We start from the raw sequence: 26,674 nt of genomic DNA, 5'->3' as shown, positions 1-26,674 counted from the left end.
CAAAATAGCGCAAATTTGCTAGGTGGTGCGTGAAACTATTACGGATGAAATTTAGAGCCTGTTGAGTCTGAATCTGCTTTGGAAAATACCTTTTCCAATTACTTTTTCTTTTATATTTAGATACGATTACAAGATTCAAAGGTTGAAGCAAGTATTTATCATACGCCAAATCACCTACCAATAATAGTTGAAGTGATTAAAAGCTATGGTGGAGAGCTTTACGTTGACCAAGGAAAATGTAAGTAGGAAGCAATAGATCAGGCGTTTAGGTTCTTGATCCATGCCATAAACAATTTAGAGAACTAACGATCTTCATAGATATTTCTTCCGGAGTATAGAGGAAGGCTCTTAGAAGGCGTGACCTATAATCCGTCGAATGACACGCTTTTATGGGTGGACATCATCAACGCAGAAGTTCACCGGGTTCCTTTAGGAAATACAAGACGCCAATGTGCCCATCAAGTTTTGAAGATGAAGGAGCCCGGAGAGTCTATTGGAAATATAGGACTAACGAGTGATGACAATGTTTTGTTAGTTTGCGCTAAGTATGGTATTGCAAAGGGAAGCTTCACTGATGGAACCATAGAATATATATTGATGTATAACCATAATGAAGTGCAAAAAAATAGATTGAGGTCTAATGATGGCTTAATTGATCCCTGGGGACACCTTTGGATTGGTGTGATGTCTGATTTCCCAATTGTTCAGTTAGAGGGTCAAGAAGCACAGGAAGGAAAGCTATACAGAGTGAATTGTCATGATTTAACAATTGATGTCATGTTGGAAGACTGCTTTATACCTAATGGATTGGCTTTTTCGGCAGATAGGAAGAAGTTATACTTTACTGATTCCTTGACAAATGCTGTGTGGGAATATGATTATGACTACATTCCTAATAAGTTGTCTAATAAACGAGTTGTATTAAATTTTAAAGATTACTTGAATACTTCTGATGCTGTGCCAGATGGATTAGCAATATCAAAGAATGAGGATATATTCTCAGCTGTTTATAATGGATCTATGGTGTTGAAGTATACGACGACTGGAAGAATCTTACAAAAATTTAATTTACCGGCAGAAAGAATTACCTGCGTGACGATCGGGGGCAAAGATTACGATGAGCTTTACATCACAAGTGCAAATGAAAATCTGACCAATTTTGATATTGAAATTGACGCAAATGATAAGTCTGGAGATCTTGGTGGTTTTCTTTATAGAATTGCATTAGGAGAATCTTTGAATGGTCATATAATGAATACGTGGGGAGGTAAATTGAAAAAAAATATTCCTGTATAAGACCCGGGTTATTTATTTTAGGATGGATATTATTATATGAAACATCCGAAAAGGGGAAAATGTAGGGTGTAACGGTAGGTCGTAGAGGAAACCGTGAATCCAGACTAGCATCTGCACTATCATATTCTGAATCATTGCTACTGTTACCCTTTCACTGCATCAATGTAAGCAAGAATGCTATTTCACATTCTAAGCTTACAGAATAAGATGATTTATCTTCGCAAATTGCATTACATACCCGCCTTTATCTTTGCGCGGACAGACAATACTGTCGTCTCTCACTTCATGCATTTGTGTAATATATGTCTTCTAATTTAATAAAATTTTATTGCAATTTTTGTGCTACTTCAATAGCTATTTCATGATTCTATCATATTGTAATTTTATCGTCACTGTCATATAAGTAAAGAAATCTTTGAACAAATTCTTCTACTAGCTGGTTGGCCTCCAGCCCACCGGATCGCAAGTCACATAATTTCATGTTGGCAATCTCTTTCCTATTTTCAGAACTAGGCTCATTAGTTACGCTAATATCGTTGATTATTTTCATAAGGGTTAGTAAATGAAACTGTAACGAGTCATATTGTAACATGCGACGAAGTTCAGAGTCCAGAATTATACGCAGAAATTTTGACCCATCTTGCTGGGCGGCCGAATCATCTGAATTTGTTTGAGGGGCGTTACGATCAGGCTCCGTTTTTTTTTCTTTCTCATCTAGTAAATTCTCATGATTGTGTACAGCAACGTTCTTGAAGCAGTCTATAGAACAATACAAAATTTTACAGACGGGGCATTTATATTTGGCTTGTTGTGTCTTGCAAACTTCGCATTTTGAAAGCCTGTTTTTCATTGTGAACTCCAACCCTCTAGCGCAGCGCAGGATAAAGGGGTATCGATAGCCACTAAAAATAAATTAGATAGAGGTATCTAGATCGGCAATAATATATTATGAGGAAGCTTAATTGAAAAAAGAAAAAACCTGAAATAATAGCGTAACTTACAACATACTGACCTGCTTTGTGCACGCAAGAATAACTACGATTCAATTCTGAACACGACACGAAGCAAGCGCGCAGATTTTAGGGCCCTCGCGGATTCCTCCCTTTACGGAAATGTGTTCGCGCACTATCTTGTTTTTCTGTGAACTTAGGTGGTCTAGAAAACGTAAGGAGAGACAAGCCGCAGAATATCTGGAATTTACCTTTGGATTCACTGTACAGCTCTACACAATAGTGTGTTAAACCCGTTTATAAATGTTTATTGATGCTTTCATGTAGACTTCGTTGAAATGCAAAAGGAGGCGTATCGTTAAATTATAGAATGCAATTTTTGAATTAAATCATTCGGAAGAATGATCCCATCGTAACTTCAGTATGACAAATAGCTTTGACCAGAAAAGGTATTCGTGTAGCCGCTGTAGGTAGAGTGCGTGAAACTACCACTATGTCTATTGGGCTTTCTCTTCTTCAAAGGATTAGTAAACTGCATAGAATATGGAGTTGCCGGGGTTAACGGCGAGTAAGCTGGCATCGAATGTGAGGATGAAGGAATTACCGGTGAGGTTGTACAAGACAAAAGCGGTGTGCAGTAGTAGTTAAATTTAGGAACATTCAAGAATGTTGAAACTGCCGATACCAGCGCACCAGCCATAGTATAACACTCAGGTAATGAACAAGAGTTGCTGACTTGGCTTTTCAAATGTATGAAGACCTGGTCAGAAACACTAATCCTTCCGGCATATATTTTCATTATGTTCCAGAATTTATCATCGGTATCAATCAATGCAAAGGACAACTTGTAATCTAAAACATGCAAAAAATGAGACTCTAGCTGATTTAAAAGTTTGAGATCTAAAGTTATTGCTTCAACTACACCTGACTGCTGCGTTAAAATACCAATCCATGTTTTTAAAGTGTAACACAGATCATCTAAAGCTTTGTTGGACAAAATCAAAGAAACGATCACTAAGTAAGCAACAATTGAAATATCCTCTTTATCCAAACGATTTATGTAGTTTTCTTTGTACTTGTGTAAATAGTATAAGCTGATGACGAGATTTATTGTAGTTACTTGTGAAAAAGTTATAGCATGTTCAATATGCTGGCCATATTTCTTTCTGAACAATTCAAACTGCCTCTCTGACGTCGTAACTTGAGAAACAAGAGTCCAGGCATACTTCAAGTATACTTCTATAAGATTCCTGTCCACCATAGTGAACACTTATGTATCTAGACCATCTAACAAATTATGAATGAAACCATTAACATATATATATATATATATATATACATATATTATGGTGTAACTGAATGCGTATTAAAAAATTGCAGCAGCAGAAGCTACCATCATCAGCCAGCGAACGACAAGCGCTGCATTAGAATCTTAAAACGTAAATCACGATAAACTTCTCAATTAAGAAAATACTGCACGTTCATAACCTCCCCAAATGTAATAATTTCGATGCAACTACTTGGCTCCTTTGTACGACAAAATTGGAATCTTACATACGGACACTCCTAATTTTACATACAATAGAGATCAAAAAAGAGAGTACCTTCATCCTACGAAAAGAAAAAAGAAAAGAAAAGAAGTACAAGCAAAAGCAAAATATGAAAAAATTTCATTCTGGTGGGTGTGACAAGCCTGGAATGATCCTTTCTCGACCGTAAAAAAGCTTTTAGTGGAAGGCCAAGACTGCAAGTGGCTAAATCTGTAACCAAGCCCTTAGGAAAAAAGTGCTTTTGTAATTATAGAGGTTGCAGAACACTGTTCTTCAATGGCAATACTGTCACTTTTCGAACGAAATCTTCCACTATTCCATTCCATCTCCTGACTCTAGTACTACTACCATAATAAAGTAAATTCAATTATGTGGTTGAGCCCATCATCTATTCCCATATCGCAAAACCACTACGCACAGTGCTTATAATTAATCCCCCCGTTTAATTGTTTCTACCTCCTATTAAAATGCGTACAATAACTTGGACGTTACTGCAAGAACGTGTCCGTTTCACAGTTAACTCCAAGGGGAAAATGTAGTAGTGCATAAAGAAGTCGGAGCTAAGATGAGAGTCAAAAATTTTCTTTGCTGCGAAATAGCACTCGCACGCAGTCATGGCAACCAATATTTTTTCTATTGTACTATACTTTTGTATCTGGTTTCGAAAATCGTACGTCAGCTTCGTATGAGCCGACAGGCATATTCATGCACATCTTTTTAAAAAATAGTGCCCAGTACTGCAACCGTCCATACTGTATGCGTTAAACAGTCTTCTTTTACAATTTCCCGCAGATTGAATGACCAAAAGAGAACAGCTAAATGTTATTATACAGCACTGAAACGCAATCATGTGTCAGTTAGTTCGGGCTCTGAAATTTTTAGATTTACTATTGCTATCCCCCTTCATTTAGTACCTCCATAATTGATCAGCAATTACCCAGCCAACGTCTTTAGCAGTTTCAGTGTTTCAATATACATAATAATGTTGCCTTAAGGTAAAGTCTGTTACCTTGTGTGATGTACATGCAAGTGGCAACTTGCATGACAAGTATAGCCTATTCCATATGGTTCCCAAAGGAAGAGATGCCACGCGTCATATGATTTTATTTTCTTATTACATCATTCTTTTTTTCATGTCGTCCTTGCTTTGCATACCGACGGGTATTGAAATTTCCGACAGCCGTTCCGTGAGTACGTGTTAATTTTGGAGAATAGCAATATCAAGTGCGTTCCACTTTATTGCACTTTATATGCCACGTGATAATGCTTGCCTTACCTCTAATTTCCACACTTGTCAACCTTGACTTCCTCTTAAAGTAGTATATCACGCGAGGACTATTTACCACGTCGCTTATGTCGGCTCATCGCTTTAAAGTCGTTTTAGGAATGTTGCTTGCAAAACGGTCATGGCATTGATTGCTTCATGAAAATTCCAAGGCTCAGTCAGCTTAATCAAGCACATATATGTTGTCTACTTTTCTTTAATCTTCTTGAACTTCGAAGTTAGAGTAGGAGCCATTCTGTTGCTACTGCTGTGTAATAAGAAGAAATTGTGAAGGACACAAGCTAGTTTGAGAGGTAGAGATCATAGCATCGGATAGGTTGGAATTAATTATCAAGTATAAAGCATAATAGAATAGATTGATAAAATATGGCTTCTCCTCGTTTATTACGATTCAAGAAGATCCATTACTTTTGGATTCCAATCATAGCGCTAATTGTGTGGTGGGGCATGTTAATAGCAATGTTATCGTGTTGGTCACTCCAGGGACAGCCTATCTATGCTTTTATGGGAGGTGTTCATCAGGATCCGGTCTACATTTCAGACGTAGGCGCTACCAATCTCCAGCCATTATTCATCTCGTGTGCTGGTTTTCAAGCAATCTTCTTTGTTGGAACTCTTGTCATGGAGTACTATTTAAGAACACATAGGAAGTTACAGCCCTATGTTTCAAGAAGGCAACCTAAATTTGCTATTGCCAGTATAATATGTGCTACAATCGGACAACTTGGAATCATATTTGTTTCGATCTTTAATACCAATTCCTTTCATCAGGTTCATATATCAATGGTGGGAATATTCATTGCATTTTGCTTCTTTGCTTGTGTTTTCAATTTCGTTAATTCATTTTATTTTGGTAATTATCCCCAAAAATTAAGCCCTGATCACGAAAAGGTTATATTTGGCAAGCAGAGATGGGCTAATCTATATATGGTTTCATTTTGGCTCAAATGTTTTTGGTTAGCTGCGGCTTTTTCATTTGCAATTTGTTTTGGTACCTATATGAGAGACGGTGAAAACAGTAGGTCTGCCATTTTCGAATGGACAATATCGTTCTGGTATGGCGTACTCTTAGTAATGTGGGCAATAGATTTATTTCCAAGTGCAGTAAAGCATTATAGATCTCGGCACCCGGAGCTCTATCCCAATCAAGTATATGGCCTACATGATGAAAAGGTAGACCAAGGAACTATATCGGCATATGGGTCGCCTACTTATGTTCCTGACTACAATCAATCTTTTGGGAGTCAGAATCGACCAGTTCCAGTAAATGACCTCGAAGCACAAACACTGGCATCTTCCAGAACTCAACACAATAAAGCTCCTTTCACCACAAACAATCACCCTTCTGATCAGATAGACCCGAAGGCGGTTGAAATTAAAAATGACAGTTTTCATGAGTCACCAGTATCAGGAGGGAGTAATTACGTGGAAGCTCACCCACAATCTCATCACATTGTAGTATAAATATCATTTGTATTATTTGTCTTTTATCATTTCACGCATAGATCGTTGAACTGAACTAGACTCATTTACTCTGTATTGCTCTATTAATAGAAATTAGAAATGTCCGCTGAGAATTTAGTGTAGCTACTTGCGTAATGGACCTCGTTTTCTTTCTAATCAGAACAATTTACGAAGTTGATTAAATTTTTTTTTTCTGGGATACTCGGCCCGACTAGAGATGCATTTTAGTTCCTACGTCAATTTATAATCGTTTAGATTCATTACATTTATCAAGCGACAGAAATGACTAAAAACCCTCGTATTGGTAACCATTCATACCCTAATAAAAGCGACCGGTCGAGTACAATCATGGGGACGTCAACTGGAAACTTATCGTTTGCTTCTACCGAGTCAAATGAACGGGCGCCGAGCAATAACCCACACACTGCTCTTCCTTCAATTAATCAAAATAATCCGAGTCCATATCCTAACGCTTCTGGGTATTCTCAGAACTTGATGGGGGTGAATCCGTATAGTCCATATGGCAGCATGCAGTTGCAGTCTCAAATGAGTCAACTGACACCGCAGATGGTAGCATCAAACGATACGAATTCACAAGCTGCTTCCAAAGGTAGACTTAGAGTGAGTAAAGCATGCGACAGATGCCGGAATCAAAAGATAAAATGCCTGGGAACTATGCCATGTAATAGTTGTGTTCGGCATAAGAAGGAATGTAAATTCTCTTCTCAATTACAGTCGCATATTCAGGCTCAAGCTTTGAAGAATCAGAAACTAAATGATCCCAGTTTTGAGACATATGGCCTACCAATAGTCTCAAAAACCAATGATAAGTCTTATGTTGATTTCTTAGAAAACAGGGTTCAGTATTTGGAAAATTTGTTAGCTGATGACTCTAAGTCCGTTTTTAAAAGTATATCGAATACCAAGCAAGAAGATATGCCAGATGATGGAATATTATATGCACCAAGTTCAAAATGGAGGTATCTGAGAAGACATCAGAAATGCTTGGTTGTTGATCTATGCAAAAAGTTGTATGATTCTCTCACGGATGATCTGAAAAAAAGCGTTAGTATTCCCAGAAATCAATACTTTGGATGGAATATGTCAGGTACTACCTATGCTACAACAGATAACTTACCTGAGCATCCTATTTTTTCGTTGTCGGAAGATTCTATGTTTTATATTGACTTTTTTTTCAAAGAGATTAACCCTCTATTTGCAATTCTCCATGAAACGGTTTTCAGAGAGCAGATGGATGCTTACAACGCATTGGTTAATGAGGAACGAAAGCTCAGCTTAGATAATGAGGGCCATATGAAGGAGGTGGACTCGAAGACAAATCAAACAAGGTTGTTTACAGCGATGTTGTATTTAGTTTATGCGCTCTCTATCCGTTTCATCGAGTTTCAAAAGCAAGAAGGTCCTTCTTTAGATCAATTGAATGTTGAGAAGACATTGTTCAAATACAGTCATCAAGTTATTTCAATCTTAAGCTTTGAATGGGAGGCTTTCGAATTGGTCCAGAGCTGGCTCTTGATCACTCTTTATCTTCGCATAACTCATCGACAAAATTCCTCTTATCATGCATTGGGGCAAGCATTGACAATGACAAAGTCCATGGGATTGGGCCAAAACTATCATAGACTTAAAGTTGCTTCACCATATGAACAAAGCAAAGCTAAGCGAATATTTTGGTCAGTCTATACAATGGACCGAGTCCTTGGTCTTCAGTATGGACGATACTGTGGCTTGGGAGATGCGGATGTCACTCTCAAATTTCCTTCCATGAAGTACGACGAGGAGTCTGAAAAGGATGACTGGATAACATTACCAGCTTTTGCTATGATACATATAGCTAGAGTAGCAAACTTTGTGCACACTAGTGCCACAGATAATCCAATGTTGATAAAATATCAACAAATAAATCTTCAGTTGAGTGAATTGAAAGACTGGTTAGAAGTTAATGGTTTCAGTAATGAACAATTATACAATCCTAATCTGTCCGATGAAGTGAGCTCGGTAGTGAAGACTCAAGTAAGGTTACATTATTACGACTTGGTTAATTGTATACATGGGAAAGTTCTTCTAAATTTTATTGGTAGAAAAATTGCGAATCCAGGATTGAAAATATCGATGGTTTTAGATTCATGTCAAGGAATTGTTGATGTCTTAGAAAAAACAAAAGAGGCTGGTTTCTTGTATACCCCATGGTATTCTGTATTATTACTTCTTTTTAACGCCGGTGTCTATGCTATTACATTGATTAGTACTGGATTATTAAGAAATGGTGCCAAAGAAGTGTTTAAAAAAGTCATTGATTTGTTGAATGTAATTCAAAGTGCGGCGGTTATAAATTCTAAAGGAAGAGTTCTAATAAAAGAAAGATTTACCATGGCAAAAGAGTGTTCTTGGGCGCTAAAGATGGCTAATCACATGCTCTCTCTTAGGTTGCAAGAAGATGTACATGATTTGAACGAAATTGGTATCAACCATGGATCTGCTGATGTAAATAAGGAAGTCTTTAGTCAATTTGGTAAAGATGCAGACAAGCAAACGTCTGATGACTCTAAGGATCAGTTCTCGGAGGTGTTTAACAGGAAGGTTCACAAAAGCATTAAAGGGAAAGGCTTCGATAAGGTACCAGATGACACAAGTAATACACCATCCACGGGTGACGAGCTCCCTAATCTATTACATGATAATGACTTATTTGCAAACTTGCAATGGTTTGATCAATGGCTTGACTTTGGATATGACATCTAGTCAGTAATTTGCGATTGCAACGTTAAGCATTAGTCCTGTATATACATTTGTGCAACTCTAGCATCTCATCCCATCATTTCATCGTCAAAACTCTAATTGAGAACATTTTCTTTTATTATATGCACTACATGATAGAAAAAACACGAAGGTCTGGACTCACAGACCAGCGACTTGTTTTCATCTTGCGGTCTCGTAAACTGAAAAGCTACATAAACATCGATTTAAATTAAATTTTTGCCCATATGCTAAGATTAAGATGAAAGACTCCGATCACTCCAGGGATTTGGGGTCATCGTACTTCTTAAAAGTTTGCTCCAGCAGTTTCCATCGTAGGCGGGATGCGCTAAGTGGCCGAATCAGCCAAAACCACTGCTGCTGAGGCCGACCTACTATTTCATACTGCATATTATGGTAAGTGGCCGCACACCGCAATTTACTGCGACACTGACCCCGGACTCCTGACCTACTCTCACCAATCTGTGCTGCTGGGAATGATTGTTCGTCACGAAGAGGTCGATATTAAACAAGTTATCCATCATCCGATGGATCCCTCTCTAAGCTTAACGGTTTTAAGCTTCTAGAAATTTTGCCTTTCCTTTTCGTAGTCAGTCGTTAAGGTTCGGCTCCCTATTAGCACTGTTCCCGCCACTTACTGAAGCAGTACAAGTTTTACCGGTTTTTCTTTTTTTCTTTTTTCTTTTTTTTTATACACACTACCAACCACCAGAAAATTTTGTTCACCACTTTTTCTCACAGTTTATTAACACAGGCTTATTCCCTTTTCCTATTTCCTGGCTCATCCTTCAGATCTGAAATAAAATTTGCAAATACAACTGGTTATATTAGCTTATAATTGGTACATTTTATTTCATTTGCAAAGCCTCAAATTAAAAGAACTATTCTAGTTCTGAGGTAAAAATTGAAACAGGAAATTTGCCCTTGCTACTTCTCAATCAGCACTAAAAGGGTATTATAATCTGGCGTTTAGCTTGCAAAGGGAAGGAAGAACTCTTTAAAATTTTGTTCCATCTTGCTGCTGGAGAGTTAAGTACGCTAGTGACTGCCTAAGGAACTCTACGGAGACTTATTCAAATAGGACAATAGCTGAAGAAACTATCAGTTTGAAGATAGGAAACGTCTTGACTATTTCACTTCATATCGAGGAACGAGCTTTTCACTAAGTTTTCGTTACATTATTTATTAGTTTAGACTGGTATTTTGTCTGATTAAATGAATCTGTCTCAAAGTTACTATCGTCAAAGCTTGGGTACTGCGGGCCATAGGGTTCCCTCGTCATATAGCTATATGCCACAGTATACTCCTAATTCTTATTATCAGCATGGACCTTCGGTGTCCATGTATTCGGGTGTTCAGTTACCTCAAATGCCACAGGTTCCTTATGCTCCTCACTCACAACCTAAAACAATGTCAAGGCCCAATCAATGTCAGGCTCAAGTTGGGGGTATCAATCCAATATCTGACTATGACTTGAATAACATGTCAACTTTTCTAAGTTGGTGCAGTTTCGGTATGTTGAAGCAAAATAGAAACCCTTCCAAGGAGTTTGAAAACTTGGTTTTATCGGTATTATATGCGACTAGGTTACCTAAATCGACCATTGTTATTGCCTTGGAATACATGAATCAAAGGTTTTCAAACAAAAACTTCAATTTTTTGTCAGAGTCGGATATCTTTTTAAAACTTACTATCGCCTTGATTTTAGGGAATAAATTCAATGACGATAATACCTTTACTAACAAATCGTGGAGTGGGGCTACAGGTTTGTCGTGCACTTTATTAAATACAGAAGAAATGGAATGGTTGAAAGACATCAAGTGGCAGCTAAATGTAGTTAATTTTGAAGAGAATATAAAAACATTAGAAGAATGTTGGAAAACGTGGCTTAAGAAGTACAGCCACAGGATAGTGCCTTTGACTCCAAACCTGCAACTCAGTGATCCTTTCAACTACCCATATTCAAGCATCCCCTCTTCCCCATCCTATGTCGAGCATAGATCATCACCATTATCATCATCCCCCGTCAAATACTCACGAGACACGATATGGTCTCAGAATCATTCTAATCACAACGACTTTTGGACATATACGCCAAACTATCAATATGTTCCTAATCAAGGCATTTTTGCTTCTGATCCTGCCGTTCAATATATTGGTTCTGCCAATAACTTTGTTGGATACACTAATCCGTATTATGGTTTTAATATGGCTTCCTGTTGAAATCAGGGAAGTACAAACATATGGTTTTTGTTCTGTTGTACTTGAAAAACTAAAAAAATAGGATCGTTTTAAAATAAAAGTATTTGGAAATTTATATAATATATTATCAGCCAAATTCTAGTTGTCGGAGAAGTTGCTCCATTCATAAACTCTTCTTCTGTGAGTCAATAATTCGTTCTTTTTATAGACAAACTGACTTTGAATGTATTTTCCTTACAGTAATAACTACAACTTTAATACTCGAATAAGTTATGTAAATTCCTTAATCAAATTGAGCTAAATGAAACTAGTTTATGAAGTAGCTGGGGGGTCTTCAAACTCATTATCTTCATCTTCTTCCTTAATGCCACCTTCCTCTTCTCGAAGTTTTTCGGCAGCCTTTTGAAAGTCTATGACCCTTCCTCTAGTTCTCCTTCCACTTGTAATGATATTTGACGCATCAATTTCTGCCAAATCATCATCAAGATCGTCATCTAGACCAAGATTATCATCATCCTCATCGTCGTCTTCGTCTTCATCATCTGACTTAGATTCTTTTGGCAAATCATCATATTGACGCCTTCTACGTTTGTGTTTTTTATGTTTATCCCCTTCACCGGACTCTTTTGACCTCTTATTTCCCGAAAGATCCTTCCCTTCAGTTTGAGCTTCGTTTTTGTTATCAATCTCAATGTCACCATTCTTCACGTCTTGTGACTCTAATGATTGTGCCTCACTTGTTTCATTTTCTGCCTTTTTGTTCTCTGTTGGTTCCTTTTCGATTTCGTTGATTAACTGTTCCTTACTATCTGACATGTTGCTTCCGTTTACCTATTGCATTCACGAGGGTAGCCTATGATATTTTTAAAGTCTATTTGACATTTTGAATAATACACGACCAATAATCCAGAATCTTCATTTTTGAAGCTGTCGCCAGAACAATATTGGTTTAAAAGACTGACTTTTTCCAGGAAAACGGTAAGATGGTGAGTATCTGATACAACTACGTAGTATTTCACTGACTTAAAACTAACTAACTCATATTTAGTCTTCATCTAACATATCTGTATCCAAGAAAACAAAAATGTCCGATTTAATAAGTTATAGAATGAAAGTCACAACCAAGGATAACAGGAACTTCGTTGGATCTTTATTGGCATTCGACAAACACTACAATTTAGTTTTATCTGACACTGAGGAACTAAGAATTACAAAGAAAACGTATCAAGAATTGAAAAGAAATGTGGGTGAAACTTCTAAGCTAATACTTGAAGAAAAGAGATCATTGGGCCTAATAATATTACGAGGTGATCAAATCGTTACTTTGAACATAGAAAGTCCACCCCCTCTTGATGCTACCAAGAGGATAAAATTGGAGAAAGGTAAAGGTGTTTCAAAACCTATGAGAACACCTGTTAGTGTCAAAGCAAGAACAAATCAATTACAAGGACCAGCCAAAGGCAATTTGGGATTTAGGCGTCAATAGGTCTTTATTCTTCAAGAATCTATTGTATATTTTTAACTCATCATAAATATAATTCAACATAAACGCTTCCAAAATATTGAATCAATCTGGATTACTTAAAAATTTACTTCATACCTTCAGAGAAGAAATCATACATCACTATTTAAATCCTAGGTCTTATATTAATGAGCAGAGACAATGCTAACAGCAGTTAGAATTTGATTTACTTTTCTTCTCTTGTGGAGCTGGAGTTAAGGAAATAGTGGGGCCACCAGATGGCTTATTGGCAGATGAGCCCTCATTCGTATCTAACTGGTGCTTGCTAATCATTTCGTAAATACTTTTTAAAAGTTGGTGAAATGAAAGATCTACGTTATCAGAAGATAACGCAGATGCTTCTGTAAATAACAAGTTATTTTCGTTGGCAAAATTCTTGGCTTCATCAGTTGGTACAGCTCTTAAGTGGTCTAAATCTGACTTATTACCTACCAACTCAATGACTATGTTAGCGTCTGCATGCTCCTTTAGTTCCTTTAACCATCTTGAAACGGACTCATAAGACTCTGTTTTGGAAATATCGTACACAATTAACGCACCAACAGCCCCTCTGTAATACGCACTTGTAATGGCACGATATCTTTCCTGACCGGCAGTATCCCAAATCTGGGCTTTTACTCTCTTTCCATCAATTTCAAGAGTCCTTGTAGCAAACTCGACACCAATAGTTGAGCGAGATTCTAAGTTAAATTCATCTCTCGTGAAACGCGACAACAAGTTAGACTTACCAACACCGGAATCTCCAATCAAAACGATTTTATACAAGTATTCGTAGTCATAAGAATAATCATCTGTATTTTCAGACATCCTTTACTCAATCTATGTAACAATAACAGATCTATTATTCTCTCCCCTAAGGTTTATATTAGTGATACTTAATCGAAAGCGAGTTGTTCCCTAAATATTAGTTGAGTAAATCTTGAGCTTGATATAATTATTCTAAATTCTTCGCTATATTCGACAAAGGAATAATTCTATTTGCAATAATTAACTACTCTCTATCGTGTCAGCTTGATCAGAAGTGTTCAACTTTCTCAAAAACCTGCTGTAAGAAAATCGTACAAAGAACTTTGGGAGCATATGCACTACCTATACTCATATTCACTTCTCTCGCGTCTTTCTTACATCCTAGTAATAAACAACGTACAAATACACTATGGAAAGAGGATTAATCTCTAAACTCTCTATCTGCTCTGGCAGCTTTCTTCTCCATTTCATCCCAATCCTCACCTTCTTCCAGTTCATCGAAGCTGTCACTTCCCCCTGAGGCATCTGACGAGTAATCATCCTCGCTTCCTGCCTCGCTGGCCACATCTTCATCACTGGGGTTTTCATCACTTACTTCGAATTCTGATTCTTCATCTTCTTCATCTTCTTCTGATGACTCTCCGTCTCCTGTTAAAAAGTTCCAACCACCATCAGCAAAGAACTGATAAGGATCAGACTGAACTGTTTTCATAATCTTTGCCCAATTTAAGTTCATTTGACCCTCACTGATCGGTATATCAACGTCAGTGAGCCATGACTTAACATCGTCCAATACTTCAATTGGAATAGTATTTATATGAACAACAGGCTTCGAAAAGTCTTTGAAAACTATGACTAGATCGAAATTTTTTAAGCCAAATTGAACTCTCTCTAAGTGAACAATTTCAATTTCTTCCAACGTAACCACAAGATACGGAGGATCAATTAGTTGAACTAAACAGTCACGCGTAGGCATACAGAAAACTGATGATCTAAAAGGAACACCTTGAAATCCTAACTCCCTGAATGGGACATCTAAATCGACCATTCCATTAGACGAATCCGCAATAAGCTCTGCAAAAGTCTTGAACTCTTTATCTAATAAGGCTTTTCTACGCCTTTCTTCTTGTTCTTGTTGTAGCTCATCTTCATCCCCATACCTATATCTTCTTTTTCTTCCTCCTGTTTCGTCAAAAGCCATGTCATTTGCCTCTCTGTAAAATTGAACGTCTTGAGTTTTCCTCTTACCAATTATTATTGGATTCTTCAAGTGACAATGAATAAGAACAATTAATTCATCCTTACACGGTTGAAAAAATAGATGCTTGATATTTGAAAACAACACATCGACTTTGTGGTCTGACTTGAAGGACGATAAATATCTCAATCCATTTTCATGAATCTGTAATACACCGCCAATTTTTTTAGAATCCGGCTGCGGTCTAATAAAAACCTGGTCTAGGCGCTTGACCCTAGAGCCCTTCAATTCAATCAAGTTGGCTTGTGAAACTACGTCTTCCATTTGTTTCTTTTCCAGTTCTCTTTTAACTGCATCTTTTTTAAGATCCTGAATAGCTTTTAAAACATCGATCATTCTCTGTCTATCCCTTGACCTAAGTGTGATGGATCTCAAAAATGAATAATCTGCCGAGTCCTCATAAGGTAATTCAGTTTTTCTTGAAGTATTTCCACCTGCTCCTGGGGAGTTAAAGTTTAATCTTAAATAAGTGAAATCGCCTTCTTCATTTTGAGAACCATTTTTAAATGAGTTGATATGGAAAGGAACAGGTCGTCCACAAACTGGTAAAATAATTGTCTGGTTTTTATAATCTATATGAATCTTTAAATCTCCCACACTCTTTGGAATTTGCGATTCCCTAATATATGATTCATATTTCTTGAAAACAGGCTTAAATTCAGAAGAATCAGTGGCATCGGCTTTAGAAAATCTAGTCAACCCTTCCTGCTGTCTCTTGTCGTGTAATTTTTGTTGAATCTCTTGGCGAACTTTTTCTGCACTTGCATTATCATCTGCCACAGTAGATTCTTGTCTCAACTTAGACTTTAAGACTTTAGAGTTGGTGTCACTTATTGCTTTCTTTTTGTTAGAGTCTTCTGATTTTATTTTTTTGTCAGTTTCTGGGCTCTCATCATAAAAAGAAACTTCTGTTCTACTCTTAGGATACGTAGTTAGTAAAATAGGGTCAGATTCACCAACTTTGAATGTATCCGATAAGAATAATGCATAGTTTTTTAACTTAGGATCTTTAGCAGCTTCATTATTCAAATTATTAAACCCAATTGTAAGGCAAACAATATGTCCATTCTGTAAGGTTCTTTCATTCTTAGAATTCAATACGAAAGACGAATCTCTAAATTCTATTCCAGTGATCCATCCACAGTTTTTCGTAAAATGAGATGCTAATTGAGGCTTCTTGTCCTTTATGAATTCCAAAGCCCCATTGTAAACTTCCTGTCCTTTCTTTCCATCCTTCAAAAAGTTCGAGGAAATATGACTCTGGAGTTCTAGCAAAAAGTCGTAATTTTCTTCTAATTCCTTGGTCGGATTTATCATAAACGTTCTGCCAATATTTGAACAGTATGATTTATAACGTAAACCAAGGGATGCCACAATGATGCCATCTCCAACCAACTGCGCATCAGTGGAAAGTGCACTGGGTTTCAAATCATATTGACCGCCACTTTGTATAATCGGAGAATAACACCATTCAACTAAATCTTGATCAAACTCTCTTAATGATTGGAGTAGCTTCTTACCTAAACCTGATTTAGTAAACCACTTATTGCTATCGATCTTATCCTCCACTTTATCAGCAATTGCCGAATTTGAAATTTTTTTCTCTTCATCTACTACCAGCATAATTTCATCAGAACAGTTATCCATCATAACAACCGAGCACTTCGCTGCAATTTTTGTAAGTGAGAATTCCTCCAGATCTTTTAATTCCATGGACTTTGATAATAATAGGGAGCAATCAGTAAAATGCAATGACTTTTCAGCAGACACCTCCTTCCATTCTTCTATAAATTTGCCTTTATATTGGTCCTTCAAAATGGTACCAATCGGCTTCTCTTCTGAGCTTATCAGGCTCAATTGATCGATTAACTCGTTAAAAAGTCCCTTATTGTGCTCAACATCTTTTGTTCTCTTCCAAATTTCAACCTCGCTGGAATTCGCAGTTGGCTTATTGCTCAAATGCTTCAAGTGTTTAGCTTTACCTTCTGAGGTGATAAATATACACTTGTCCTCTGTGATATATAAAGCTGTATGAACGAACTCGTACCCCAAAAGCCATGTTTGCAAAACTGTCGATTTCTTGTACGTATTTTCGTCATCTCTAGCTCCAACTAAAAAGAGGAGGCAAGACTTTTGATCTTGGGTGAGGTTCCTTTGAACGATAGATAATCTTTTATGGAAAGTAGTCGCATCAATATTAACCTCCGTCATGGCAACAATAATTGATGTATTGATATATATTAACCTTTTAGGGTACTTTCGAAGATCTTGCTTTCTGGTCGATATCTTATTTCTGGTCAGATTGTAATTTTACATGAATAGTGACAAAGTGACAACAATTTGTTACACAAAAAATCAGGTTTTGTACGCGATGCCTGTAAACTTCAAACGCGTTTATTATAGCTTTGTTTTTTGAGAGTAGTACTCGAAATAATACTTTTTTACTTACTAAGACACAACTAATATGTATAGACAGACCAAGAGAAGAACAGCTGGTCGAAGAAACTTCGAGCAATCGAGGGCCGCTGCAGTCTATCAGTCTGCTAAATTGACGCTGATGTATTCTTCTAGACTCTCGTTTTATGATATACCTCCCTTGAACGAGATTACATTGGAACAATTTGAAATATGGGCTATAGATCGACTCAAGATCCTTATCGAAATTGAATCGTGTATTGCAAGGTCAAAATCAATTAAAGAAATCGAAGCAGTTATTAAACCTATGCTTTTAAAGTACCTACCGTTAAGCCCAAATTCGAATCAAAACGATACGTTGATCGAGGAGGAGAGGATTAAAGACCATTACTCTCATTACATATTGAGATTGGTCTTTTGCCGTACTGATGATTTACGGAAAAAGTTCATAAAAAATGAAACTATCCTTTTCAAGGTTAGATATCATTTGTTGCAGCCAAAGGAACAACAGCAATTTGTAATGATCAATAGCGATAAGTTGGTATGGAACTATATCACGTCGGAGGAAAAAAACGATTTATTTGAAAACTTATATGCTGCAACTGGAACTACAATCAAAAACACATTGTTAATTGATTCAGCAGATTCAAACTTCACTATTTCAAATGACCAATTACGTCAACATATCAAAACTAAAGAAAATTTTATCAAATTGCCTTTTGAAAAAGTTCCGAATTTAGTTAGTTCGAGGCAAGTCTATTTGAAAAATGGAATGGCTTACATCCCGTCTTCATTGCAACTAAGTTTACTTGCTCTAGAATTTCAAGAGGGTCTTTCACAAAGTTTATTGAGAACATTACAATCATTACCTAGGTTGGAGGAAGATGACAGACTTTTACCTTTATTAAACAACTTGTCAAATAACTTTTCGAATATCCAGTATGAGTCAGCGTTTGGAACGGATCCATCATTAGCCTCTGATATCAATGCCATTTCTATAACTCAATCTTCAATTACAAAGCATTATCCATTATGTGGATCGCATTTGCAGAAGAATTTAATATTAAATTCACATTTGAAATATCAAGGGAGGCAACAATTGGGCTTATTTTTAAAAGGAATTGGTCTCAGTGTTGACGAAGCATTGAAATTTTGGGCATACCAATTCACAAAAGGTGCTGGTGCAATGGGTATAGAGAAATTCAATAAGGAATACAAATACAATATCAGACATACGTATGGGTTGGAAGGAGCTAGAATCAATTATAAACCGTGGGATTGTGCGACTATTCTCTCTAAACCGAAACCAGGAAAAGGCGAATATCATGGATGCCCCTATCGTGATTTATCCTTAGATGCTTTGATTAACAATCTAGGTGAAATGGGAATTACTGATCAACAGGATATTAATGGAGTAATAGATGACGTCAGTAGGAATGATTACACGGTTGCGTGCACCAGAGTTTTTGAACTCACTCATAAAAATCAATTAGAGAAGTTAAAAAGCAACAAAGGGTCTAATGAAGGTATGCATATCAATCACCCAAACCTTTATTTCGATCGATCAAGGCAATTAGAGAAGCTGGAAGCCAAAGCATCGGATAATTCTAGCATTTCAACTAAATAATCGTTTTTAGTGGTGTAGAGTTATCTAACTAGTTATCTATCTAGTTGTCTATCTAGTTGTCTATCTAGTTGTCTATCTAGTTGTCTATCTAGTTGTCTATCTAGTTGTCTATCTAGTTGTCTAACAGTCATAATAAATAATTTTTGGTACATTCAAAGTGATTTAGAAATTACTTCAAGTCTAGCGAAAGCCACAAATTTTTGAAGTTGAACCAAGATGCACCACTACCACAAAGGCCCACCCAAAATGGACTTAGGCACCCTTCGTACAATGACCAATGTACGACTAACGGAATTTGTATTAGTTGCGAAAACAAACTTATTCTCCAATCTTTGTTCCACTTATTCATTGGAGTACGTCTTAAAAGCTCGATTATCTCAATAACTAGATAAAGGCCCCACACTCTACAGCACCATATGTATGTTTCAACACACCAATAAGTATTATCATTTGTACCAACCCAATTGTGATCCGTGAGCCATCCAGCATTTTCGAGGAGTTCTAGAATCAAACAGTTCAAGGACTGTAAAAGGTTGATGATTCTGTCAAGTTTTGAGACACTACTACTTGGATCTCGAAGAGCAGTCAATTCTGAAAGCACCCATGGAATGTATTTGATAGAATCAAATAACCTATTGAAAATTCTGATATCCGACAAATAGGTAGATATTTCCTTCAAGTGTACAGCTAAGTTAGATGTTTCACAAGCAGATGGAGCTGAACTTTGTGGGCGCTCTTGGAAAAATCCGGCAATCTTCTTGTTTGATGTGTCCTTTAACTGAACTCCAAATGTATGAAAAGCTACTTTGTTTATTAAATTTATTAATTTGCACTTTTGATTTAACAAAAATCTTTTTATTTTACCCTTGTTGCTCAAAATACTCGATACCAACAATGTAAAATAGCAAATGAAATACAAGTTCGTGTCTACCGTTGAGGTTTTAGTCAATACTTTATCAGTGACCTCTTCATAAAACTTTTTGCTAAGAATGGTTTTTCTCAAAGAGTTATTTAGCTTCAATAAAACGTTCAAGGGTATGTTTGCCCCATTTGACTTTCTCATCTCTCTACCAAGGGAGTTAATATATTGCACGTTCATTAGTTTAGTTGTTTAAAATCTGAAATTATAAATTTCCTCCCATTTTGTATGAGGATAATATACAGAATTGAGCATTAGCATTCAACAAAGGAAATAATATATTATCCCCACTACAATTAAATTAGTCCAGAAATTATTATGGTATATTATAGAATAATCCGACAAATAAATAAGCTCGAGAAGTGAAACGAAATTAATATATAGATAGTCACTTTCAACCAAGAGATGTTATCATTACTAGTTATTTATCGCGAGAACTGTTATTGATCGATGTTGCGTTAGATCTCAAAGCTTCCAATTTTTCACCTTCTTTGATGGCATAGTTTTCTCTAGCGTTCTGATCAGCTGAACCTACAGTTTCCAAAACAACCTCATTAATCTCTTCAATATCGTCACTCGCGACCGGTAAAAGGAAATTCAAAATAACACCGAGGAAGCCTGTGACTGCGAATCCTGTTTCCATGACCAAAACAATAGCATCAAAAAACCCTTGTAAAGCATGGTTGTCACCTGTATATGTAAAAACATAATCGAACCAGGTTGGGACTAAAACAGCACCAAAACCTGGCAACAATGAGGCAGTCAATAAGAACCTATCTCTTCTTGTTAACTCAGTGATAGATATAATCTTGATACCAGAGACTGCTACTGAAGTGAACAAAAAGGAGGTCATACCTCCTAACACACAACTAGGAATGGATTGAATGGCTGCGGCAAACTTAGAGAAAATGCCCATAATAAGTAAAACAAATGCACACCAATAGCCTACTCTTCTATTGGCACACTTTGTGATTGAAATGACACCATTATTTTGAGCGAAGGTAGACATTGGAGTAATAGTCATCAATCCCGAGACTAAACCGTTCAAACCATCAGCTAATATACCTCCTTGGATTCTAGACTCGTATAATTTTCCTTCGACTTCTAACCTCGAAACATCAGAAGTTGCCGTAATATCACCAATTGCTTCCATCATCAAAACAATAAAAGACGCCAAAAAAGGAAGAACCGAGGGACCGTAAACTCTAAGCTTAAAAGTATGGACCCAGATAAATGAGGCAGGCTTTGCGGCATTCACTTGATCAGGACTAAAGTAACCACAAGCAGATGCAACTATACATCCAATTAAAAGACCAAAAATAACCGCACATGACTTTAAGATTGGAGGGCCCCACTTCTCAGCAATTATAATGCTGACATATACAAGAAAACCTAATCCCACAAATGAGGCTGAACCCCATGGAAGTTGATGAGCGTCACCACAAAGTTCTCCTATACATCCAGAACCACCGGCCCAGTCTTCGAATCCACTTTGGATCAAACTAACACCGATCAATAAAACGACAGGGCCCGTCACTATAGGCGGAAAAGCTCTCTGTAAAACCTTTGGAGGCAAGAATGAAAGCGCTATTTCAATTAAAGAACAGACTATAGCAGTTCCTAAAATGTAACCATATCCATCAGGACAAGGCAACGAAGTCTTTCCATCCATTTTACAAATTCCAGTTTTATACATCATTGGAAATGCCTTAGTCACAATGGTAATCGTAGCAAAAGATGTACCCACAACCGACAATAAACCTGTTCCAATATAATAAGGTGTTTTGTAAATGTGAAATCTAGTAATTTGAACACATGACAAAATAGCTGATACAATTAATGAGGTACTGACCAAGTAGTTTTCCACTTGTTCATCTAAATTACCGGATGCTGCTATAATAATTGGAGGAGTAATAACACCTGCCAACATCGCCAATGCATGCTGAAAACCCAAGATGAATCCAAGAACCAAAGGCATTTCTGAATTCAATCCGAAGAAAGGTTGGGTCTTAACTTCCTTCTTAGTGAATGGAAGCTGTGGAATGAATAAATAGCCATAATCATAGTCACCTAACAAACCTTCTTTAGTAGTCCATTTACGGAAAACTCTCTTTGCCCCAGCCTTGATGTCTATGTCGACCATTTTCTTTAGCTTATTGTTTTATGCTATGTATGCAACTATACTCTCGCCGAAAGACACTGTGGTGCACCTCTATATATATATCTGAGATCTCTAAAAATTTTGTTCCTTTATCTCTCCTTGTGAACTCGCATGAGCATTCTCTGATAATAATGCATTAGAAAGGGACGTTGAAAATCGGTAATTTGCGGTGTTAGCAATATTTCTTTTCTTTCTTATCTCCCCTATTAAATGCAGGCGTCCTACCTAGAGGCGGAGAATCCCATCATTGCATGTTTGCAACAATAGTCCAAGCAGTTATCTTCGTAATCGAATAAGTTATTAGTCTTACTGCTGAGGATGCAATATCAGGCTTGTTGTATAGCTATCGAGGTGACGGTATTAATCGTTTAAATTTTAACGTGTGTGCGTTGGGATTCAGGGCCTACAAAAATTTTCGAGCACTGATAGAGAATTCGCGCCGCCCACTTCAATATTGCTCCTGAGTAATAACAAGTTGATTTGGAAGACAACTTTAAGTAACCCAAGACGGAAAATTGATGTCAACGATGCTTGGATCAGCAGAAGCGATGCTTGAATCGCCGCTAGAGGTTAATTTTGATGCAATAATCCTCACCTGGTGCTTATAGTTAGTCATGCCAATGAGATGCATTCCAAAAGCGCAAGTGCCCGACATGGTATATTCAGTCGAGACATAGCATATGGTTTTCTCCGAGCTTAATCTTCGGTGAGCGCCGCTTCACAAGAAAAAAACTTGTCCAATAGAATTATAGGTACCGACAATCTCAGTCGGCACATGCCGTCTGAGGGCCGAAATGGTCGTCTCGTGGATAATTATGAAATTGGCCGCATTTGATTGTGCAGGTAAGAGGACTACCACAATAAGTAAGAACAAAAAGATAACGGTGCATATAGAGATATGGGATCGTACCCTTCGAGCAGACGAGACGGCCGAAAAACTCTTGGAAGTAATCTCCTATCACTCTGCAGTACGATAGTTTGTGGATAAGCGGCAATCAACCGCGTAAAAGTTAGTGGTATCGTAATACTACATAAACACTGTTGGAATGTGAAAAAGTCTTCATATCACATCAATTTAATTGGTGATGGCTAATAAAAAATTAACCCTCATAAGACGTTAATTGGTGGCACAATCTACAATCCATCCATAAGAAGTCTTTAAATTGACGAAAAGCCGACAGGCCTTCGAAACTGGCTTTCTTTTAATTTGTCACCTGATTCTCTGTGTTGCAATGGTGAGCAGAATTTTAGGTGATTAACAGACTCAGATTGATCGACCTTGTAATTGTTAGTATATTTTTTATACATTCTTCATCAGAATATCACTCTTGAAACTAAAGTACTTTTAAACTTCCCGGCCCCTCATGATATTAATTAATACACTAAAAGTGATTAGAGAATATCAAGTCTATTTTTTATTCTTGTATTCAGTAATCAAACAGAACATTAAAGTCTGAACTATCTGGTGTGCATATAAATCAATTAGTCTCAATTTTTTTATTGGTTTCTTGGATGAGATGCCCAGTTAAATACTGGCATATTTATTTTAGCCTCGCCTTCAACCTAAGATGGTAGGAAATTTTAAGAAACAAAAGCTCAGCGATGCATTAAGCTCTAAGACGGTAGCTGAACAAACTTCCAGAAATAATGATTCACTGAAAAGTACATATGATATGTCTTCTCTGACATCACCAAGCTCGATGTCTGATGACGAAACGGGAGGTTCCACCAGCGAAGAGGACGTTGAAAGCGAGAGAGACAGTGAATTCGAAGAATCGGGTGATGAAGATAGCGAGAGCGATCTTGATGCTCTCAAACCTAAGAAAAAGAAAAACAATGATGATGGCTCCACTTCTTTCGCAAATGCATTTAACAACATCATTGGATCCAAGATAAAGGCCCATCATAGGAAGGATCCAATTCTTTCAAGAAACAAGACAACTTTGAAAAAATTAGAATCCGATAAGTTGGAAGCAAAGGCGAAGAGAATGTTTCTTGCGGAAAAAAGGAATTTGCGGGATAAGCATAGAATGAGGGAGCTTTTGCCACTAAATGAGCCTGAGAGGATGAATGAATATCTTATTAAAGAAAAAAAACTTAGAAAAGTGGCCCAAAGAGGTGTTGTCCGATTGTTTAATGCTGTGTTGTCTACCCAACTTAGAACTAATGAGGAAGTTAGTAAAGAGAAACTCGGTCAAAGAAAGAAAGACGAACTCATGAACGAAATGTCGAAAGAAAAGTTTTTAGATCTTGTCCATGCAGCCGGTCAATCTTGAAAAATATAAGCACTTACTTGATTTTAAAACGACACTAATGCAACAAACAGATATTTCACGGAACTTTCTGTTTATGCTAGCAAACTGAAAGGCATGATTTGAAATATCCATATTGCACCTTCTTCTGAGTGTGGTGCTATTTTCGAAAATGTCATTCCTATTTCATTAATCGTCTTGCTCTGAATTTTACTCTTAATTCAGTGAGGGGCCATTGATATATCAAGAGGCTAAGTAAAACCATGTTTATCCGTTAGCATTTGATAGTGTCTAGACATTTCCACAGCTATTCATCCATAGCCACTCATCCATAACTACTAATTCATAGCTTATTATTCTCATTTATAGCTCTGATCGGAAACATGCACGACTCTGATTCGAATAAGTAGATAATATACAGTATAAAAGTGAGATTCATTCACATTTCTCCCGAGTATTGCAACATACATCCCTCTGAAAAAGTTGAATTGAAAAAATGTTATTACTAAGACCAATCAGTAAGTGTTAGCATTATGACTGAGAGCAGGCTTGCACTTGAGCAGCAACTGAGAGCTCATGTAACTCACTTGAGTCATTCACACACGGCTCCTGATCTGTCTATTATGATAGAAAACTGGGATCCAAGACCTTCGTTAGGGCCCAAATTCTCAAACGAAAACGTTATCAACTTGAACAGACAAGAAACAAATTTTGACAGAAGTTTTCCGCGCCAGTATAGCAATCAAATTCCAGACCTAATGACATCCCGCAATCCAAAAAGAAATATCTATAGGATTATTGCAATTTGCGTTTGGTCGTTTGCGGGGGGGTTTAGTGATGCTGCCCCAGGTGCTTTATTACCACATATGGAGTCTTATTATGATATAAGCTACTCAATTGTGTCCTTAATCTGGATGTCGAATGCTGTTGGGTTTATAACTGTTGCATGCTTTTCTCATAAAATTCAGCCATGGTTTGGGAAAAAGAAATCTCTTTGTCTTGGTTGCATATTCTCCTGCTTTATGTATGCATTAGTTGCAAGTGGAACTAAATACCCCGTTATTGTATTTGGTTTCTTTCTTGGTGGTATGGGGTTAGCAACTGTTTTGGCGCAATCCAATGTATTTTTATCTAGACTTGATAAGCTGTCAAAGTTTCTATCCTTTTTTCATGGAAGCTATGGAATTGGGGCCACTGTATCCCCATTGATTGCCACTAGTATTGTTAACTCTGGTATTGCTTGGCACTTTGTCTACCTAATCATGTTAGCATTGATGACATTCAGTTTAATCAATCTATGGTTTTCATTTACAGGAGCCGATGAGGATTTAAAACCCTGGGATTTCGATGATTCTGATTCTACTTTAGGGTCAGAAACTCCTAATTCTAGCCTAACTCACATCAATGAGGAAAATATCGAACTACTGACTTTGGAAAACTCTAGAACAAAATCAAGAAACCAATCATCAGCTCGAATTTCTAATAAAGGGGAAATGCTTCTTGCTTTAAGATTTCATGTCACTTGGATATTGTCATTTTTTGTTCTATTTTACCAAGGATCTGAAGTTTCTTTAGGAGGCTGGATTGTCACATATTTATTGGATTACAGAGGTGGAAATTCTTCTCAAGTGGGGTATGTTGCATCCGGTTTCTGGGGTGGTTTGACTTTAGGCAGATTAGTATTAACAAGGCCACTACATAAGTATTTTGGCTCAAGAAGAAGCGTGATTGTGTGCTCTCTTTTAGCGATTGGGTTCGTTATTTTGACCTGGGTGATCCCAAATATAACTGTTGCAAGTATATGCGTCTCTTTAGCTGGCCTTTTTATCGGACCTAGCTATCCATTGCTAGTTACTATTTGCTCTCAGGTTCTTCCTCGTAAAATACAGGTTGTCTCTATGACAATTATGACTGCCTTCGGTTCATCAGGAGGGGCAATCTTCCCTTTTGTGGTGGGGTTGATTTCGCAGAGAGCGGGCTCTTTTGTTGTCTTACCAGTGTTTATCGCCTTGTATTCAAGTATGTTATTTCTTTGGATATGCTTACCGAATGTGGAAAGAAGAAGGCTGCAACCAAATATTAATTTTAGTATTTGGCAAAGGATATGGTAAAGTTTGCGGCAATACTTGATTTTCTATTGACCTTATATACAGTAATTTGTAATACCTCAATTGGAATTCTGTAGAAAGTTCTTGATTGGTTTGAGATGAACTGTTAAATCCATTAAAACAACACTATATCGAAGTAA

At 37.1% G+C, this 26,674-nt stretch overlaps 15 protein-coding genes across 15 annotated transcripts; 8 read left to right on the top strand and 7 right to left on the bottom strand.

The window, feature by feature from the left end:
* Positions 1 to 471: 471 nt before the first annotated feature.
* Positions 472 to 1,296, top strand: CGR1 (Cgr1p; the record flags this gene model as incomplete). The annotated part of the gene is made up of 1 exon (XM_062953586.1): positions 472 to 1,296. The coding sequence occupies one exon, from the start codon at positions 472 to 474 to the stop codon at positions 1,294 to 1,296; it is 825 nt and encodes a 274-aa protein (XP_062810374.1).
* Positions 1,297 to 1,666: 370 nt separating this feature from the next.
* HIT1 (Hit1p) lies at positions 1,667 to 2,146 on the bottom strand (the record flags this gene model as incomplete). The annotated part of the gene is made up of 1 exon (XM_062953585.1): positions 1,667 to 2,146. One exon carries the CDS (start codon positions 2,144 to 2,146, stop codon positions 1,667 to 1,669), a length of 480 nt encoding a protein of 159 aa, XP_062810373.1.
* Positions 2,147 to 2,664: 518 nt separating this feature from the next.
* On the bottom strand, positions 2,665 to 3,507 carry PRCAT00003641001 (uncharacterized protein; the record flags this gene model as incomplete). The annotated part of the gene is made up of 1 exon (XM_062953584.1): positions 2,665 to 3,507. One exon carries the CDS (start codon positions 3,505 to 3,507, stop codon positions 2,665 to 2,667), a length of 843 nt encoding a protein of 280 aa, XP_062810372.1.
* Positions 3,508 to 5,447: 1,940 nt separating this feature from the next.
* PRCAT00003640001 (uncharacterized protein) lies at positions 5,448 to 6,545 on the top strand (the record flags this gene model as incomplete). Its single annotated transcript, XM_062953583.1, has 1 exon — positions 5,448 to 6,545. The coding sequence occupies one exon, from the start codon at positions 5,448 to 5,450 to the stop codon at positions 6,543 to 6,545; it is 1,098 nt and encodes a 365-aa protein (XP_062810371.1).
* A 282-nt stretch (positions 6,546 to 6,827) lies between these two features.
* On the top strand, positions 6,828 to 9,308 carry CTA7 (Cta7p; the record flags this gene model as incomplete). Its single annotated transcript, XM_062953582.1, has 1 exon — positions 6,828 to 9,308. One exon carries the CDS (start codon positions 6,828 to 6,830, stop codon positions 9,306 to 9,308), a length of 2,481 nt encoding a protein of 826 aa, XP_062810370.1.
* Positions 9,309 to 10,538: 1,230 nt separating this feature from the next.
* Positions 10,539 to 11,546, top strand: CLG1 (Clg1p; the record flags this gene model as incomplete). The annotated part of the gene is made up of 1 exon (XM_062953581.1): positions 10,539 to 11,546. One exon carries the CDS (start codon positions 10,539 to 10,541, stop codon positions 11,544 to 11,546), a length of 1,008 nt encoding a protein of 335 aa, XP_062810369.1.
* A 291-nt stretch (positions 11,547 to 11,837) lies between these two features.
* Positions 11,838 to 12,341, bottom strand: PRCAT00003637001 (histone H2A.Z-specific chaperone CHZ1; the record flags this gene model as incomplete). Its single annotated transcript, XM_062953580.1, has 1 exon — positions 11,838 to 12,341. The coding sequence occupies one exon, from the start codon at positions 12,339 to 12,341 to the stop codon at positions 11,838 to 11,840; it is 504 nt and encodes a 167-aa protein (XP_062810368.1).
* Positions 12,342 to 12,609: 268 nt separating this feature from the next.
* PRCAT00003636001 (mRNA splicing protein) lies at positions 12,610 to 13,011 on the top strand (the record flags this gene model as incomplete). Its single annotated transcript, XM_062953579.1, has 1 exon — positions 12,610 to 13,011. One exon carries the CDS (start codon positions 12,610 to 12,612, stop codon positions 13,009 to 13,011), a length of 402 nt encoding a protein of 133 aa, XP_062810367.1.
* A 180-nt stretch (positions 13,012 to 13,191) lies between these two features.
* YPT31 (Rab family GTPase) lies at positions 13,192 to 13,854 on the bottom strand (the record flags this gene model as incomplete). Its single annotated transcript, XM_062953578.1, has 1 exon — positions 13,192 to 13,854. The coding sequence occupies one exon, from the start codon at positions 13,852 to 13,854 to the stop codon at positions 13,192 to 13,194; it is 663 nt and encodes a 220-aa protein (XP_062810366.1).
* A 361-nt stretch (positions 13,855 to 14,215) lies between these two features.
* Positions 14,216 to 17,263, bottom strand: CDC68 (chromatin-remodeling protein; the record flags this gene model as incomplete). Its single annotated transcript, XM_062953576.1, has 1 exon — positions 14,216 to 17,263. One exon carries the CDS (start codon positions 17,261 to 17,263, stop codon positions 14,216 to 14,218), a length of 3,048 nt encoding a protein of 1,015 aa, XP_062810365.1.
* Positions 17,264 to 17,516: 253 nt separating this feature from the next.
* On the top strand, positions 17,517 to 19,094 carry PRI2 (DNA primase subunit; the record flags this gene model as incomplete). Its single annotated transcript, XM_062953575.1, has 1 exon — positions 17,517 to 19,094. The coding sequence occupies one exon, from the start codon at positions 17,517 to 17,519 to the stop codon at positions 19,092 to 19,094; it is 1,578 nt and encodes a 525-aa protein (XP_062810364.1).
* Positions 19,095 to 19,263: 169 nt separating this feature from the next.
* On the bottom strand, positions 19,264 to 20,193 carry CSO99 (Cso99p; the record flags this gene model as incomplete). Its single annotated transcript, XM_062953574.1, has 1 exon — positions 19,264 to 20,193. The coding sequence occupies one exon, from the start codon at positions 20,191 to 20,193 to the stop codon at positions 19,264 to 19,266; it is 930 nt and encodes a 309-aa protein (XP_062810363.1).
* Positions 20,194 to 20,434: 241 nt separating this feature from the next.
* On the bottom strand, positions 20,435 to 22,156 carry XUT1 (Xut1p; the record flags this gene model as incomplete). Its single annotated transcript, XM_062953573.1, has 1 exon — positions 20,435 to 22,156. The coding sequence occupies one exon, from the start codon at positions 22,154 to 22,156 to the stop codon at positions 20,435 to 20,437; it is 1,722 nt and encodes a 573-aa protein (XP_062810362.1).
* Positions 22,157 to 23,742: 1,586 nt separating this feature from the next.
* On the top strand, positions 23,743 to 24,450 carry RRP15 (Rrp15p; the record flags this gene model as incomplete). The annotated part of the gene is made up of 1 exon (XM_062953572.1): positions 23,743 to 24,450. The coding sequence occupies one exon, from the start codon at positions 23,743 to 23,745 to the stop codon at positions 24,448 to 24,450; it is 708 nt and encodes a 235-aa protein (XP_062810361.1).
* A 509-nt stretch (positions 24,451 to 24,959) lies between these two features.
* PRCAT00003629001 (uncharacterized protein) lies at positions 24,960 to 26,537 on the top strand (the record flags this gene model as incomplete). Its single annotated transcript, XM_062953571.1, has 1 exon — positions 24,960 to 26,537. The coding sequence occupies one exon, from the start codon at positions 24,960 to 24,962 to the stop codon at positions 26,535 to 26,537; it is 1,578 nt and encodes a 525-aa protein (XP_062810360.1).
* Positions 26,538 to 26,674: the final 137 nt, after the last annotated feature.

The sequence above is a fragment of the Priceomyces carsonii genome (genome assembly GCF_900007245.1).
Source record: "Priceomyces carsonii strain CBS4050 genome assembly, scaffold: Debaryomyces_carsonii_scaffold_4, whole genome shotgun sequence".
Taxonomy (NCBI): Eukaryota; Fungi; Ascomycota; class Pichiomycetes; order Serinales; family Debaryomycetaceae; genus Priceomyces; species Priceomyces carsonii.
The sequence above is the reverse complement of the archived record's forward strand: the minus strand, read 5'-3'. Positions and strand labels throughout refer to the sequence as shown.